The 18,550-nt window shown below is 36.9% G+C and overlaps 1 protein-coding gene across 1 annotated transcript in view; it reads left to right on the plus strand.

The window, feature by feature from the left end:
• The window catches only part of LOC150096657 (beta-alanyl-dopamine/carcinine hydrolase-like), a 239,900-nt gene that overhangs the window by 145,362 nt on the left and 75,988 nt on the right, over positions 1–18,550 (plus strand). The window contains exon 6 of the mRNA XM_090408553.1: positions 13,643–13,739. Within this exon, the coding sequence (XP_090264679.1) occupies positions 13,643–13,739 (97 nt within the window). The remainder of the gene's footprint in view (positions 1–13,642; positions 13,740–18,550) is intronic.

Below are 18,550 nucleotides of genomic sequence, written 5' to 3' on the forward strand. Positions count from 1 at the left end.
CCGCCGCCGATGACCACTAGTATTTCCACCGACAATCACAAACATCCATGCCCACGGTGGGATTCGAACCCACAGCCTTTTTGCTGGAGAGCAGATACGCTAACCACTCAGCCAGCCAGGCTCTCCTCAGTGTTTATCATTCTCCCATCATCGCTAATATATTTAGTTTATTATGAAGATTTCATGTAAGAAACATTAAGCTATCATTTCATAATATCTAGTTTTCTTGTCTTCCATTATTATTTTGCATTTGTTCTTTGTCATTTTATTTGCTTTATATGTGGTTCCTGCCACTCCTTTGTGTTCTGTCATGAGTATATGACTTTGTGCCATTTCCTTTGTTCTTTCTGTTTCCTGTGATTTCCTTTGTGGGAATGGAGTAAGAGAGTTGGTATTTTTTCCTAAAATTCACTATAGGGGGAAGCTTGCACTATAAGAAACTGTCTCTGGGGTTTACTATAGTCAGTTAGTTATTCACAGTTGATGTCACTGGATGCCGTGTGGTCACTCCTGTACCTTATAAAGTTTTCGGAATGAATCCTTCTGCTAGAAGAAGCGGTAGGGTTGCAGATTCTCTTTCCATACAGACTTAGTAGGATAGTCACAAACCTCCATGCTCATGTTGGATACAATAACCACTTTGCCTACCAAGCTGGCCTGTAGAGAGTTCCTACTACTGTAATTATAATTACAGTCCTGTTACATTCTAATGAAGAATGATTTAACTAACAACATATAATCATGACTTACTTGATCAGGCTGTGAAACTGGAACCTAAAATGTGTGAAAATAAGTCATTCTTACTTTCACAAAGGCCATTGCTGAAACATAAAAACTGAAACAGAAATTTAATACTTTATTCACAGCTTTATTACTGATTCCAGTTCACAAATTTCACCCCGCCCCCCAAGAATTCTAATTCCTTGTTCATGAAATTTAGTATCTTCAGACATGTGAAATGGACATACAATCAAGATCACATGCACATATTGGCAAACATAATACTTACTTGGGATCATGGTTTCTTCATCATAACTTACACAATGGCACCTTAAAGCATTCTGAATGAAAAAACAAATGATCTAAATTTTTATTACACACAGACACACATATGCACACACAAATTAATGCTATAGCACTGAATTACAGTTTTAAAAGCTTTCATGGCTTCTTGCAATTATGATGAAGAGGAAGCATTTTTCTTCCACTGTCGTATTTTGGTTTCATCTTTTGATTATAACATAGCTTGGCTAGTTAATCAAAAAGTAGCAGCAGAAGTTGTGTGTTGTTGTTTCCTCCCATTAGTAACTCTGCTGGGAGAATTTTGTTTTCTTCATGCTCCATTACATACAATGTATATACTTTTAAATTTGCATAATTTACATTTCACTAACATTTTGTTTATAATTTACATGCATATAATGCTAATTATATTGATCTACTACTATATATTCATAATTTTATATTTAATTTAGCATATCCTACACTAATTACATATCAGTTCTATTTCTCAAATTGGAAAATTTTAAATAATAATTGTGGATGAGTTATTGTATTTTTTGGATATAGGCACTCTTCTAATGGAGTGATAAATGTAATTGTATCAAAGGCATCTGGCAATTAGGTAATCCAGCATATCGACTACAGATGCAGAATGGAGATTTAGGAATGTAGAATCTGTGTAAATAATTTCATATTTTTTCATATCCTGTTAACTGCATGATTATCCTTGGGAGCAATTTTCTTCTTTCAGCTAGAATCTGCTTTTTGACAGTTGGTAAAAATTCATATATTGTTAATGTGTTTCAAGTTTTTTTTATGGCTGATTTTAAAAATTTCTTGTATCTTGTTTCTAGCTGATCATTCACAGTCATTTCCTTAGCCAGCTGATCTGCTCTCTTATTTTTATGCTGTTCTAGAATGTCCACTTATACATCGGAATGGAATCCTGTCAAATTTCTTGTTCTTCTGTTAATGCAAAATAGCTGTTTTGGTTTTGTATACAGTCTGTAGTGATCTTATTATCACCATAAATTGTTGCAGTCTTTCTTTGAGTAGGGGATGTCAAGTGCTAATTCCTGGAAAAAGAAAAGTGAGCAAACCATAGCAAGCTGTTTCACCTGATTAGTTGAAACTGGGAGGATGTAATTTGAAATAACATTCTTCCATAATAGCTGTCCACAACAAACCACAAAGAACATCCACCACTTCCTTCGCTATTGCTTCCTTCAGTGTAGGTACCAGATTTCCTTTTCTCTCATAAAAGAGATATCAGGTCAGCTCACCTTCCCATACCCTCATGATACATAAATCACCAAAAACTAGATCAGATCTCTCTGCTTGGACTTACACTTACCTCCAGTCTCTTTCTCTCTCTCTCCCTGGCATAAACATATCACATCAGTATCTTACTTGGCATCCAAAAAACTAGACATTCTCTTTCATTTGTGATGATGTTTTACGCCCAACCAACTCTTAACTTTATACGAATCCTAAATCTGCCCATCTTTAGAATACTGCTCACATATTTGGAGTGATACACATAATTCACTAAAAATTCTTGATGTTGTCCAGAGTATTGCAATTTGGCTCGTGGATGATCCTATTCTTACAGATTCACTTCAATTCTATCTCACAGATGCTGTACTTCAGCAATGTGTCTGTTTTAGGAACTTGAGTGGGTAATATAAGAACAGCAGCTGCCTGGCACCTCTTTATGGTGCAATTGCAAACACACACACTGAACCTGCTTCTCCTCTTCCTCTTTCATTCCATCTACCTCCATCTTCTGGAACAGCCTTCTGCAAGAACTCTTCCCAATCAAGTACAGCTTCCAATGTTTAATCTATCTGTCCTCACCTGCACCCCCCCCCCACACACACAGCACTGATGTGCTTATAGGTTCTTTGATTCCTTGTGTATGGGATCAGTATATATATTAAAAAAAATCCTTGTTCCATTCAGCACTTTTTTTCCTCCTTAATGTATGTTTTTCTAGCTGAATGGGTCCACTTGCTATAATGAAACTGGAAATTTACATCTTCAGATCAATTTTTGCATCTATCATATCTTACCAAACTAATTTCACATTTGAGGCTGAGTTTTTGCTGAGTTATACCAGCAATAAGACAAAGGAGAAAAAAATTTTCTCCCTTTCTAATATCCCACTCTTCACATTATTGATATCTTTAATGTTGCCATATATACTGGTTACTGAACTGAAAGAAAAAAGGCAAAAACTGGTGAGATCTTTCCAAGCAATAAATACAAATTGTTATGATCAGGCAATGACAATCAAGGAAAAGGAGTAGCCATAGTATTCAACACTGAATACAAGGCTTATCTTCTTGAATGGCAAGCAGTCTCAAGTAGAATGATGTGAATTGGACAGTGAGACTTATTTGTGCCTATGGTCCCACAGAAAGTTCTACTAAGGTAGAAGTGGAGGAAATTTTTGAGGCTTTAAAGAAAGCAACTGACACAATGAAAAAGGAAAAGTTGGTCTTTGTTGGGAATCTAAATAGCAGAGTAGGAAATGATTGTCAGACATACAAAAATATTTTGGGAAAATTTGGAGAAAATAGCAAAGCTAATAATAATGACAAATACCTGTTGGATTTCTGCTCAGGACATGGACTGGTTATTACTAACACAATGTTCCAACATAAAAAATGTGCACAAATTCACATGGAGAGAAGAGGCAAGGAATAAGAAAAGTCTCATTGACTACACCTAGTGATGTTTTCTCCCTGGTGCAGGACACCAGAGTGTACAGAGGATTTGAAATTGGAAGTGATCACAATTTTGTTTTGAGCAGGATAAAATTGAATTTCATATTGAAAAGAAGAACATATATGAAAATTTTAAAGCAAATAAAAGTTGAGCAGCTCTCAGATATGAACTGTAGACTAAAATATACAAAGATTGTCGAAGAAAAAATGAAAGAGTTTGAGAACAGGAATCAAACCTTGGAGATTTAGTGGCAAGCCTTGAAGAAATCTCTGATTGATTCAGCTAGAGAGGCATGTGGTGAAGTTGTCTGCAAGGATAGAAAAATAAGAACTCCATGGTGGACACAGGAAGTTAAAGAGGCAGTGAAAGAAAAGAAGAAAGCATATCAAGGGTTCCTGTCAAATAAGTCAGCTTGTGCTCTTAGAGAATACAGAGACAAATGTAAGAAAGCTAAAGACTGTGTAAAACTAACTAAACAAAAGTAATGGGAAGACTTTGGTAAGAACACAGAAAATAAATATGAAGACGGTGGCAAGATATTCTGGAGGTTGTTGAAGAAGCTCAGAAATGGAGGAAAGAGTGCTGTAAAAGGAATTAGAGATGATAAAGGTGACATGAAAACTGGAGAAAAAGATATCCTTGAAGTATGGAGTAATTACTTGGAAAATTTGCTAATTGAAGCAAGCAGTGAAAGCACAATGGTAAAAAAACACTCAACAGGCATGAAGTCATGAATACATATCCATTCTTGAAGTAGAAAAAGCCATCAAAGACTTGAAATGTGGAAAGGCAGCAGGAGTAGATGAACGACAAGAAATGCTGAAGTATGGTGGTATGAAAGTCTTACAGTGGCTGCACTGCATAGTTCAGAAGGCCTGGACAGAGGGATGAATTCCAGATGATTGGAATAGAGCTCTCATAGTACCCATATATAAAAAGAGAAATATAACTGAATGTGAGAATTACAGAGATATTTCCCTACTGAGTGTTCCTGGTAAAATTTATGCAAGTATAATTGAGAAATGGTTCAGAAGGATTGTAGAAGGAAAACTTGGTGAAGAACAAGCTGGATTCAGGACAAATGAGGCTGTCAGAATCAGATCATCACTTTAGGACAAATAGTTGAGAAATCATGGGAATATAACAATGATCTCTATTTAAGTTTTGTAGATCTGGAAAAGGCATATGACAAGGTGCCAAGAGAGAAGCTATTCAATACGTTACAGTGATATGGTGTCAGTGGGGCTTTATATCAAGCTATACTTAGTCTTTATTTGAGTTGTAAATCAGCAGTTAGAATTAAATAAAGTACAGGAAGATGGTTTAATGTTAAATCTGGTGTGAGACAAGGATGTACATTATACCCTCTGTTATTCATTATCTACATGGATCATAGTATGAAGGAAAGTGGTATTAAACCTAATATCAAAATTGTTGATGTTAATGTCAGCTCTTTGGTTTAAGCAGATGATGTTATACTTCTAAATAAATCCACTACAAGTCTGCAAGATTCCCTGGCTAAATTGAATAACTGTTGTAATATATATGGTATGATGGAAAGCAATAACAAGACAAAGACAATGAAAATAGGCCGAAGCATTGAAAATATCAACTGTATTTTGAATGGAGAACCTATAGAACAAGTGAAAACACATTTCAGCTACTTAGGCATGATTTTTAGTGAAGATGGTAAATTAAATATGGAAATAGACAACAGAATCAACAAAGCTGGTTTGATAGTCAACTGTATATAAGTCACCTGAATTAAGAGAAAAATTAGTCAAAACACTAAATTAACTATATACAACACAATGTTCAAACCAATTTTAACTTATGGATCTGAGAGCTGGGTCAGAAGTAAAACACTTGACTAGAGACTGCAGATATAAGAGTCCTGAGAAAGATGTGTGTGTGTGGGGGGGGCATGAACTGATGGCATCAATGGCAATATCATACTGAAAACGATATTAGGAAAGAACTTGATATTGTCAGCATCCAGGAATGCATTAGCAGAGCTAACCTCAGGTAGTATGGTCACTTAAACAGAATGGGTGTGGAAAGATTAGCAAAACAAGTGTTCTTTGCTAGGTTGGCAGGGAAAAAAACCAGATGAAGCCCAAGATATAGGTGGATTGAAATGGTAAAAAGTGCCTTAGAAGATAGAAATATAAGATCTGATAATGTTGATGTCTTGACATGTGACAGACTGATTTGAAGGAAAATTGTAGATAGGAAGTTAGTAATGATGTAAATTTTTCATGTAATACTATTATATCCTGTACATCCCATTGAGTACATGGCAGGAATTTGATGATGATGATGATGATGACACTGGTTACTTCTTTTTGGAAGGACACCTTACTTAAACAGACAGAAGGTACTTCAATGCTCTCCCCTCCTCTGGCCAATTTCTATACAGAGATTTTGAAAATCATGCTCTTGATACTGCCATTCTTGAACCTTTTATTTGGCTAAGATATATTGATGATGTGCCTGCCTGGTTGGCCGAGTGGTTAGCATATCCGCTCTCCAGCCAAAGGCTGTGGGTTCGAATTCTGCTGTGGGCATAGATGTTTGTGACTGTCTTTGAAAATACTAGTGATGGTGAGTGGTAGATAGGAATGGTGTAGGTGATGATGGTAGTTGCGGTTCATCGTAGTTGGTGGATTAAGTGAGTGAGGGAGGCGTAGAGTTGTATAGTAGGTGCCCTCCCTCGATGAACCTTTGAACTTCTTGGAGGTGTCACATAATAATAATAATGTGTTCTCTGTTTGGATACATGGCTCACACATTAGACTCTTTCCTCTTCCTTCAGCTCAACAGGCAGTACTCCAGAATCTAGTTTGCTATAAAACACAAAATAACAATCGCCTTCCTAATTTAGGTACTTTACACATGTCTGCCCAATGGCACCCTTTCTTTTCAGTTTGCAGAAAACTCACCCACACAGGTAGATACATAAATAAATTTTCCCATCCCTCCCCTTCTTGATAATATGGTCATCAAAACTCTTGAAAACAGTCTCCAAATTCTGTTCTACTCAGGCTTCCCTTACAGCTGAAATTGCATTTATTCACCAAACCTTCCTATACCATGGTTACAATACCAAAAAGATCTACAAATTATCTATCCTTCCTATCTCTTCACATCTCTGCAACATACTGACTGCTATTACTATTCTCTGTGCAGGGCACTTCACGAAAAAATAGAACTTTAAAGAAATAAAGTATAATCTCTGCATTGTTCTAAGTTTTTGGAAATGATAATGTAAACTAAATTATAAAAAAAAAATCAGCTAATGCCTTTTTGTTCTTGTATAGGGAGTAGGCTAGGCCATTTTAGTCCTATCTAGCTTTGGAAGCATGAGTGGACAGTTCAATCTCCACTGGTAGCCAATCAGAGATATCTGGCCCAAGGTTATCACTAATTAATCAGTACGCAGTGAAGAAGGTGGCTAGCAAGTGCCACTATCTCATGGTCCCTAACACAATATTTAATGTCTGAAAATAGTGCTAGTTCTACGATCAATTTTTTTGAGTTTACGGGAGAAAAATCCGATTTTTCTCCCGTAAACTCAGTTCCAGAGATCGACTGACTCTGGAACCGCTCGAAAAAAGGCTTAGAAAATGTTCCTCTAGTCAGCGACTAGATTTGAACCCCAAGTCTTTCTTCTTGCTGTCAAGCACCGTAGAGTGCGAACGCAACTTCTACTGAGCTACACAGGCTGATAAAAACTTTAATTAATTATAAAAACTTAATTTAAAATGTTACATTGCCATCTTCAGGGATCAGAAAACAATAAGTGCACGCAGGCAATCACACTAAACAAATGAGATTGAAGTTGGTCCTAGAGTCCTAAAAGGTGCCCCCTAGTGAGCTAAATTGGGTTGCTTGGCCATTGGGCTGACAATCTTAGAATGTATGCTTCCCAAATTTGAGGCAGTCTCATGCACCCAAATTTGTTGACGTTTGGGAAGGTTTTCAAAGCTGAGGTTGATTCAAGAAATAATCTTTCATGCTTGTACTTGCTGCAGTGTAATAAAGTGGCCTTCTTATAGTGTATTCTGTGATGTGTGTTCAATGCATGATCAGCAAGTCCTGAATGACTGTATTGGTGGAACTAGATGTACTCCTTGTCTTCTGATATTGGCTATCCTACTTGTTTGGCCATAGTAGGACAGTTTGCACTTGCTAGAGACTCCAGGTAGGTCAAGGGAAGTGGCCGGTCTTTGGTGGAGTGGATAAGATATGCCAATTTCATATGTGGTTTTTAACTAGTTGTGAGGTCATATTTTCTTAGGATTTTTGTTAGTTTCTCAGATGCACCCCAGAATGGTGATAGATTTAGAGTAATCTCTGCTATGAAAGGGGAGGGGGGGTTGTGGTTAACTGGTTTTAATATTTAATATTTTAATAATATTTTTGGGGATTGTAGCCAGTGGTGAGCTATGGAAATTTTAACAAAGGGCTCGCATCGTCGAGTTAAAAAAAAAAAAAAAAAAAAAAAAAAAAAAAAAAAAAAAAAGACCTAACTACAAAGCAAGAGCCATTCGTAAACTGCAAGCTGCCCATTGTGGTCCAAACACACGGCTGATCTTTAAAATTTCGATACCAAGTCTTTTACAATCGTATTTATTTCTCGTTGATTTTTTGATGATTGATGATAAAAAGCATGTAATGTATCCATAAATATTTCAAAATGATATATTTTTTTAAATATTTTGTATCGAATCGTCTAATGCTAAGTGTAAACGATGAACGCAATGCCAAATCACAACGTTGGGAAATTTTTGTAGAAGTTTGATTGCAACACCTGATTCGTTTCCTAACATTACTTCAGAACAAAATGCAGTGAAATGATTTTTTATATAGTTATCAGAAAATTCACATGAATTTAAAGTAGCAATTATAGTAGCATGTATACATTCCATGGTGGTATTTTCAAGTTCTTCAAGATTATTAAACAAGAAGAACAAGGGCTCACAAATTTGAGAAAAATTTAACAAAGGGCTTGCGCGAGCCCCTTATAGCTCACTACTGGTTGTAGCCATTGGCTAAGGAGGTGTTAAAGATATAGTAGTTAGGGCATTGTTATCTGAACTAATTTTGTTATATAGGGTTTCTTTATCCCATATTATTGGGTGGTGTGGCTACTGGTGAATGTATCTACCTGTATGTGTAGGTTTTCAGTGAACAGAGAAAAACAGAGTGTCTAGGAAAGGGAGACTGTTGTTGTTTTCCTTTTGCAAGGTAAACTGGATCCTGGGGTGTTGATTGTCTAAGTGTGTTGAGGAATCGTGGAGTGTATGTAGGCCATTTGGTCAAATGGCAAACACATCATCCACGTTAGCATAGCCAAACAGTGGGTTTATATGGGGAGCAGAGTTTAAGGCTTTTTCTTCAAAGGTCTCCATAAAGAAGTTGGCCAGGGGTGGAGAACCCATGGCTGTCCCCTCTATCTGTTTGTAGAATTTTCCATGCTAAATGAAATAGCCTGAGTTCATGGTGAACTGAAATAGTGTTGAGATATCAGGAGGAAATTTGACTTAGATAAGGTCTAAGGTATCTTTGAATGGGATATTGGCCATTATGTCAGTGTAGGTGAGAGATTTTCTATACTGGCTTTAAAGTGGACTGAGTTTTTTGTGTGGAGGTGTGTTGTCAATGTATTGCATGAGCATTTTGGCTAAATGTTTGGCAATTTGTATGTAGGGGAATCAGTGCCATCCACAATGGGATGTAATGGTACATTTTGCTTATGGATTTTTGGTAGTACATATATCTGGAGGGAGGGTCTAGAGTTAAAAGGTTTTAGTCTCTTAGTCACTTCCACAGGCTAAGAGGTAACCTTCTTAAAGGACCTATGGAGTGTTGTGATTTGGGTGGTGGTGGGATCATATTCTATAGGGAAGTAGGTAGAATGATCTAAAAGTAAAGCGGCAAGCTTACCTGTATAATCTGATTAATGTAGAACTACAGTGGCATTTCCCTTATCCACTTTAGTAATTACCATTTATTTGTTGCTTTTCATTTCTTGTAGAGTTCTGAATTCTTCTTTTTATAGGTTGCTTTTTGGTGGTTTGGCTTGGGTAAGAAAACTGGCTCCATCCAGTCTGATATCGTTGGCAATATGTTTGGGAAGGCCGCAGATGCCTCATTCTATCTGTATCATTATTTCTTCTGCAGGAATCTTTTTAAGTGCTATAACGAAGTTGTGCCACACATGAGTGTGCTGAAGTGATTGCTTCAGGCTTCAGGGTAAGGGATGATAGGTTTATTACCATGTTGAGAGGTAGTTGAGGTTTGGAAGCTAAGTTCTTTTGTAAACTTTCAAATTTTTTGATGTGTCGACATTGTATTTTGAAATTCTTTTTCAGCTGAAGCATTCGAGACATCGGAAAGGCTTGTCCAAAGGTTGACATTCAGCATAGTGGCAAGCTCTACTTCTAGTACACGAATAGCTTCATTGATTTTAGCCAGCAGAACACAGGTGGCGACAATCTGCTCCAATTGAAGAGCAAAGCTACTGTGGAGAGTCTTCAGTGATGTAAATCAGTGTTTTAGTTTTGTATAATTTGGGATCACATTATTATTCTGGCAGCATTTTAAAAAGGCTAATTGATTTTGTTGTCTGGAAATCTTCAGCTTTAACTTGCCATATTGATCGGCCTTGCATGCAATGGAATCTCTGCGGATGATCATAATTCTTGTAAATAAGCTTGTACGATGGTTAGACATACTTCTAATTTTTTAGGAAATGACAATATAAACTACATTTTTAATTATAAAAACTTTAATTAATAACTACCTATATTTCAGAAATGTTACATTGCCATCTTCAGGAATCAGAAAACAATGATAAGTGCATGTAGGCACTTACACTAAGCAAGTGAGGCTGAAGAAAGGCAACTGAAGTTGGTCCTCGAGTCCTAAAAGAAGATCCCTAGCAGGCTAAATTGAGTTGTCTTGGCTGTTGGACTGACGATCTTAGAATGTATGCTTCCCAAATTTGGGGCAGTCTCATGCAACCAAATTTGTTGAGGTGCAGGAAGTTTTTCAGAGCTGAGGCTGAATCAAGGAATAATCTTTCATACTTTTTCTTGCTACTTAATAATTTAGTTTACATTGTCATTTCCTAAAAAATTAGAAGTATGTCTAACCAACATATAAGCTTATCTACAAGATCTCTGCATTGCTTTCAACCGTCATTTGAAGCTAGCTTCCCTTTTCAGTTCGCCTAAGGATCCACTTCCTCCCCTATCTTTTCCAGATGTTTACAAGAGTCCTTGTTCTTGTAACTTATATTAAGGTAAAACTGAGAGATCTGCTAACTTCCACCTAGAAGAATAAAAATTTATTCTTCTAAAAATCCAAGGCATGGTCAGTCAGATCTAACTGACCATGCCTTGCACAAGATCATATGGAATAAAACTGTTATGCTTCATCACAGCAAATACAAAGACTTTTTAAAATCAGTAGCAATTTAAAAACCATATTAATCTTAATAAATATAGTTGTTTTAAACTTCCCAAGATTTGGGAAACTTTAATTGTTAGGCCTCCTGCCCATTAGCTAAGACTAACCAACAACACCCATAGAGAGTGCTCCTCATATGACTTTAGGCTTTAACAGTCTAATTTCTTCCAGTTATTGTTTTATGTTTTTTTTGTGTGCATGTGTTATTACAATTTTAATATTGTATTCCTGAAGATGTCTGTGACAGAGACATAATATTGGAATGATTAAATTTGTTATTTAATTATTTCTTATTATGCTATATTCATTCCATTAAATTTTTAGTATGAGGTATAGACATTGTGTGAATAGGGTTAGTGTTCATCATCATCATCATCATCATGAACCATGAGCTCGCTGCCCATTGGTGTCTGATGCCTCCTTCACTATCTTCTTCCATCTTTCTTTGTCCAGTGAACAGTGTCACAGTTTCTTTACATCCATTCCACACCAGTCCTTTATGTTGTCTATCCATTCTCTGTGTGGTCTACCTCTTATAATACCAAACTTAATATCTTTATCTTCTGGTCCTCATTCATTCTGCAGATATGTCCAAATAATTGCAGCTTGCATTTTATAATCTTCTGCATTAGATTCTCCTTTGGTTGTATCTTCTGCATTAGATTCTCCTTTGGTTGTATCTTCTGATAGAGCTCTTCATTTATGACTTTCTGCTCCCATCCTATTCTTAGAATCTTCCTATAACAAATTTTTTCAAATGTCAGAATTCTTTTTTCTTGGTTATTTATTTATTGTCCATGTTTCAGATTCATACAGTACACTGCTAAAGATGCATGTTTCCAGTACTCTTAGTTTTGTTTGCAGGCTGATCACTTTACTTTTCCAGATGTTGTTATTCATGGCCTTCAGATTTGTTCTTCCCTTTGCAATCCTGATCTTTATTTCTTTTTTTTACAGTTCAAATTATATGTCATTTCACTTCCTAAATATGTGAATTGTTCTACATTTTCTGTATCAATTCCATCCACTTGTATCTTTTGTTTCATGTTCTTCTCACCAAATATCATTGTCTTCATTTAAGTTAAAGGGATATTACATCCCATATTGTTTCTTAGCTGAATAAGAAACTCAAAGAGTTTCATGCCAAATATAGAAACTATATAAAGTTCGGCGATTCCAAGCGTAAGCAAATACCTGGATACTGCAGCAACTGACCCTTTAGGTAGTGCAAGCTGAGGCAACTCATATCAAAGGTGGAGCAAGCTCCGATCACTATTCTTGATATTTACTCATAATGTGAACTTAGCTCCTAGGAGCTGTATTATTGTTCTACATTATGAGAGAAGATCACTACCCAGACCGGTTTCAACCTTTATTGTTGGAAGGTGCACTGTCCTGATGAAAGATGATGTTTTTCTTCTGCAAACCAGGTCTTTTCTCATGAATGTTTTTGTCTAGTCTGATTAAAAAGATTGGAATAATATTCCCTGGTTATTGTATTACCCTTTTCAAGATAATTAATAAACAAAATGCCTTTAGCCTCCCAAAACACTGATGCTATGACCTTTCTGCTGATGGAACAGACTTTGTCTTCTTTGGCACTGAACAACTGGCTTTTGTCCACTGTTTTCACTGCTGTTTGGATTCTGGTATGTAATGGTGAATCCAAGTCTCATCCATAGTAATAAATCGATGCACAAAATCAGTTTTATTCTTGTTAAAACGCCCCAAGCACTGTTCAGAGATTTTCATGTGAGTGTGTTTTTGATCTGCTGCGAGCAAGTGTGGAACCCATCTTGCACAAAGCTTTTTCATTTGCAATTCTTGCAAAAGATATCCTACACGTTCTTTTGAAATGCCTATAGTCTCAGCAATTTCACATACTTTGACTCGCTGGTCATCCTATACCATATCATGCACTTGATTAATGATTTCTGGTGTTGTTACACTTTTTGGACATCCTTCATGTGGATCATCTTCAAGGCTGGTACGGCCACGTTTAAACTCAGCAGCCCATTTCTTAATTGGCAAAAACAAAGGAGAAGAGTGCCCATAAACTTTTATGAACTTCGAATGAATTTCTTCTGGTGTTAAACCTTCTTTTACAAAGAATTTTATAACTGCATGGTATTCAATTTTATCCATTTCAAGGGATACAGACAACACTTTTGTTTCAGACAGCTGTATAAAACAACCTACTTGAATGACTTGCAATTTCACATGGATGCTTATGACAGATGTACTAACTAGAAAAAAAAATCTTGCTGATAGTGTTCCATCTATGGTCGAGGCTAAGAACTTTTCAGACCACCCTCATATGTAGATTTCATTGATACATGTATTTCTATTATTAATTTTATCATTACACTTTTGTGACATAAACATATTAATTAGAGATGAAATGTACAGAATATGTTTTTTTTTTTTTTTTTAGCTCGACACTTTTACTGTAGAGCTCTTCTTGCTTCACAGAGTAGAGAACATGCACTTTCCATGCTAAATGTAGGAATAGGAGCTTCAGATGGATTCAGGTATGTTTTTGTATTTCCTGTAGTTATCCACATATAGCAATGAGGCACTGAGTTTTTGGATTTTTCATCCTCTCATGCATGAAATTAAAAAAAAAAGGTTAAAATATTTATAACTATATAATATTTAATATAATTATTATTAATTCTTAGCAGAGGCCTACATATCCATTTGGAAACATTGCATTATTTCATGATGGCAAACTACCAGACGAAAGACTGTTATAGAATGCTATTCTAGTCATGTATAGGAACTTTTACTTGGCCTTTTCTCAGCCAATTTGAGGTGGGAAAACCCTACATGACTAATGCAGGCAGGTACGGGCTTTGAATCCTATATTTCAAATTGACTGTTCAGACAACAGTACTACCATTAGGGGGAACAGCAGACAAACTCAGTCATCACCAGATGGCAAAGGAACAGGATATCTGCAGTTTTATCTGATGTAAACAGCTGAGTATAACAGATATCTACAGGAACTAGGATTTGCTGGTGTTTTAATGGAACTATATTATAATCAATATAATTGCTCTTTTCTGAACACTTAAGTCAGCAAAGTAGACATTTTACTATAAATTTCTGAAACAGGATATTATTCCTGTTGATAATAACATATAAAGGAACACTCATAATAGGCAACATTTTTCAAACTCAAGAAATTTATACTCTGAATATAGGAAAGTAAGTCAGTTTGGATGAGTGCATTCTGTTGCTTGGAAGTAAAGAGACAATTTGAGCAGCTTTTACAGGTAAACTATAGACTATACAAACATTATTAAAGAAAAAAATGAAACAGTTTAAAAGCAACAACCAAATCTTGGAGTCTCACTGAAGAACTTTGAAGAAAACATTGATTGATCCAGCTGGTAGGGAGGTATGTTGTGAAGTTATCTGCAAGAATAAAAAAATAAGACCATCATGGGATGCAAAAGAAGTTAGAAAAGCCGTCCTGGAAAAGAAGAAAGCATACCAAAAGCACTTGGCAAATACATGAGAATCTGCACTAAAAGAATACAGAGAAAAATGTAAGAGAGCTATGTGTAAAAGTAGCTAAACAAAAGTCATGGGAAGACTTCAGTAAGATTATAGAAGATAAATATCAGGAAGATGGCAAAATATTCTTAAGGCTGTTGAAAGAGCATAGAAATGGAGGAAAGAATATTGTAAAAAAGGAATCAAAGATGATAAAGGTGATATGAAAACTGAAGATAAGCATATATCCTAGATGTCGGGAGTAATTACTCTGATAGACTGTTAAATGAAAAAAACTGGTGTCTCCATTTACTTTCTTTAAGGATTAGAATATGTGGATCATTAGAGGGTGTTTGAGGAAGGACATAGGCATCTGGAGAGATTGCTGTTTTCTGAACGAGTCAGTGTGTCAATGCAGGGAAACTAGAATATCCAGGGTGGATGGTAGCAGAATTGGCCTCTTGTGGGAATGGGTGCTTGGGAGAAGTGGGGCGACATCAGGTAATGCTGTCCAGTAGAGTCTAGAAGGGGGGGGGATAGTGCTAGGTATAGAAATAGTGGCATTTTTATGCTTTATACTAATAACAGGAGTATCTGGAATGAAGGAGAGGAATTGGTGGCACTGATAGCATCAGCCTGGCCAACGATTATTGGGATCACTGAGAAATGGTTGAGAGAAAGAGCATATAATAACAGGAATAGAAGGAGCAGGGTACAGAATTTTTTGGCAGGATAGGAAGAGAAAGCGTGGTGGTGAAGTACTGCTTATGATAACTGACGACTTATCTCAACTAAGAGTGGAGGCTTTTGGAAGGCAGTGACACTAATGGTTTTGAAAGCATATAGTGCGAGGTAGAGGTGGGCAAGACAGGATATTTAGTGGGGTCTTGCTACAAACCAAGGAGCACAGAGGGTGAGGGCCAGGAGATGTTTAGACAGTTGAGCTTGGCAAGTGCAAGAAGAATGATTGTTATGGGAGATTTTAACTACAGTAGTATAAATTGGGGAGAGGAAGATGCATGTAGCAATAAGGGAATGAAATTTCTAGAATTCTTGAGGGACAAATGTCTTAGGCAACACGTAATAGAGGGAACAAGAGGTTCAGGAGTTCTGGATTTGGTAATAGCATCAGAAGAGTTGATAATAGAGATGAGATCTCTCCCACCAGTTAGAGAACGTGACCAAGTGGTTTTGACTTGGAAGATGAATAGACATGCAGGAGTATCAAAGAGAGGGAAACTTATGTGGAATTATAAGGCAGGTGATTAAAATAGTCTTAGATATCAACTTGGGGAAGTTTCATGGAGGGAGGAATTGGAAGGGCGAGATATCATTAGTGCTTGGAAAATTGTGAAGAAATATTTGTTAGCAGCAATAACAAACTGTATTCCACAAGTGAAGAAGAGGACACAATTTGGGGTAAAGTGGATGACAAACAATATTAAACAGGAACTGCATGTGAAAAAGACGCTATGGAAGAGATATAAGGAGACAGGTGAGCAGATGCATGAAGAATATAAGACACAGGCCAGGAGAGTGACTAATATGGTGAGAAAGGTGAAACTGGAATATGAGAAGAGATTGGCCTAAGATCAAAAAAAATCCTAGGGAATTTTTTAGCTATGTGGCCAGTAGGAGAAGAAATGATTGTGGAAGAATGACATTGTGGGATAAAAATTGGAATAGAGTGACTGATGCAGAGGACATAGTGGAATTGTTCAATGAACACTTTATTGGAGTATTTCATCCTGGAGGAGTAAATTTTAATACGAGACAGATAGGGCAGGTTCAAGGTTTACAGGTACAGGAGGAGAGTGTGTTCCAAATACTGAGTATTCTGGATGTCAGTAAAGCTGTGGGACTGGATGGTTTTTCACCATGAGTTTTGAGAGAATGTGCTAAAGAACTAACGGCTCCTTTGACCTGGCTTTTCAATGAAAGTCTGGCTATGGGAAAGGTGCCCAGGGAATGGAAGGAAGGTAAGATAGTGCCATTGCATAAGGGCAGTAGTAGACTGGAAGTGTCTAATTATAGGCCAGTTTGTGTGTCATCAGTAGTTGTTAAGATCTTGGAGAAAGTGAGGGACCGTATACAGCATTGGGGCAGATGAGGGTAATGTTATCTGTGAGAGTTTATAATAATGTCACAAGAGCAGTTGATGAGAGAAAGGTATATACTGCCATTTTCTTGGATTTGACTGGGTGTCACATGATAAGCTGATATTTAAGTTGCAGCACATGGGTTTGGGTGTTAGCTGGATTCAGGATTGGCTGTCCGATAGGTTTCAGAGTTGTGTAAGATGGGGCAGTTTCAAGGAGGCTGTGGTGTCCCACAGGGCTCAGTACTGGGACCTATGTTGCTTAACCTTTATATCAATGACATTATCAGTGGATTGCATCGGGATATTCAGTTGTTTGCAGATGATGTGAAGCTAGGAAAGGTTATTAGTAATAGTGCAGATATGGCAGCCCTGCAAGAGGATTGAATAAACTAGACAGAGGGGTAAATGAATGGGTGTGTCAGTTTAATGCAGCAAAATGTAAGGTCTTGAAGTTTGGGACACATTGATGGGACACTTCATACTCTCTTGGAGGAGTTGTACTGGAGGAAGTAGGAGAGACAAGAGATCAGGGAGACAAGTTGATGGTTGACTGAAACCTGAAATTCACAGGACATATTCCAAAGATTGCGATGATAACACAGAGGATTGTTGCAATAATGAGAAGGACGCTGACCTGCAAAGATAACAGTAATTTCCATTGTATGAGACTCTCAATCAGACCACACTTACACTTAGACCAAATTTGTTCTCAAATTTGGTTCCCAGGATTTGAAGGGGATAAATTAACTGTGGAAAGGATACAGAGGCAAATAACAAAGATGGCTTCAGGACTGTACAATGTTAGTTATGAGGATCGGCTGAGGGAATGTGGACTGCAGAGTTTTGTAGATAGAAGGAGAGGTAATATGATTGAGACTTTTAAACTGTTGAGAGGTGGTTACAGGGTTGACAATGGGGAGTTCTTTCACTTGGTCGAACAGGGGGATGGAGTGATGAGAAGGGGGCCATCCCTGGAAGTTACGAAAGGAAGCTGTGAGCAAGATGGCGAGGAGGGGTTTCTTTGCATGGAGGGTGATTGAACCGTGGAATGCATTGCCTGATAGAGTGGTGAGAGCGAGAACGGTCACTCTTATGTGAGAATTACAGAGCTTATGTGAGAGGTATGGGAATGAATGAAAGGAGAGAATGGAAATATGCTGGAACCAGGGATAGAGTGATGCCAGTACATTAGGGGAAACTAGGAATTTATCTATTAAGTGTTCCAGGTGAGATTTATACAAACATACTTGAAAAGATGTTTAGAAAAACTGTGGAAGTGAAACCTGAATAAGAACAAGCTGAGTCCAGGCCAAATAGAGGTTGTCAGGATCTTTACAACAAATAATTGAGAAATCATGGAATATGACAAGAATTTGCTGTTTTGTAGATAATCTGGAAAAAGGCATGTAACAAGGTGCCCAGAAAAAACATTTCAAAACACTACAATTATATGGGGCAAATGGAACACCGTACAGAGCAACAATAGTCTATATTTAAGTTGAAACTCAGCAGTTAGAATTGAAGGAAATACAGGAAGATGGTTTGATGTTAACACGTTCATTGCCAATCACGCGTTATCGCGTGGACGTCGATATTTAGAGTACATAAATCCTATGTACATAATAATAAAAGCATATAAATAATATATTTAACTTATTTTGAGCACAATAAAAACTAAATAAAAAAAATTTGGCCACCACACAAAATTCCAATTTTCAGCTTGGCAATGAACGTGTTAAA

This window comes from Typopeltis vanoorti, chromosome 18 (assembly GCF_054136105.1).
Source record: "Typopeltis vanoorti isolate ZY-2024b chromosome 18, IOZ_Tvanoo_1.0, whole genome shotgun sequence".
Taxonomy (NCBI): domain Eukaryota; kingdom Metazoa; phylum Arthropoda; class Arachnida; order Uropygi; family Thelyphonidae; genus Typopeltis; species Typopeltis vanoorti.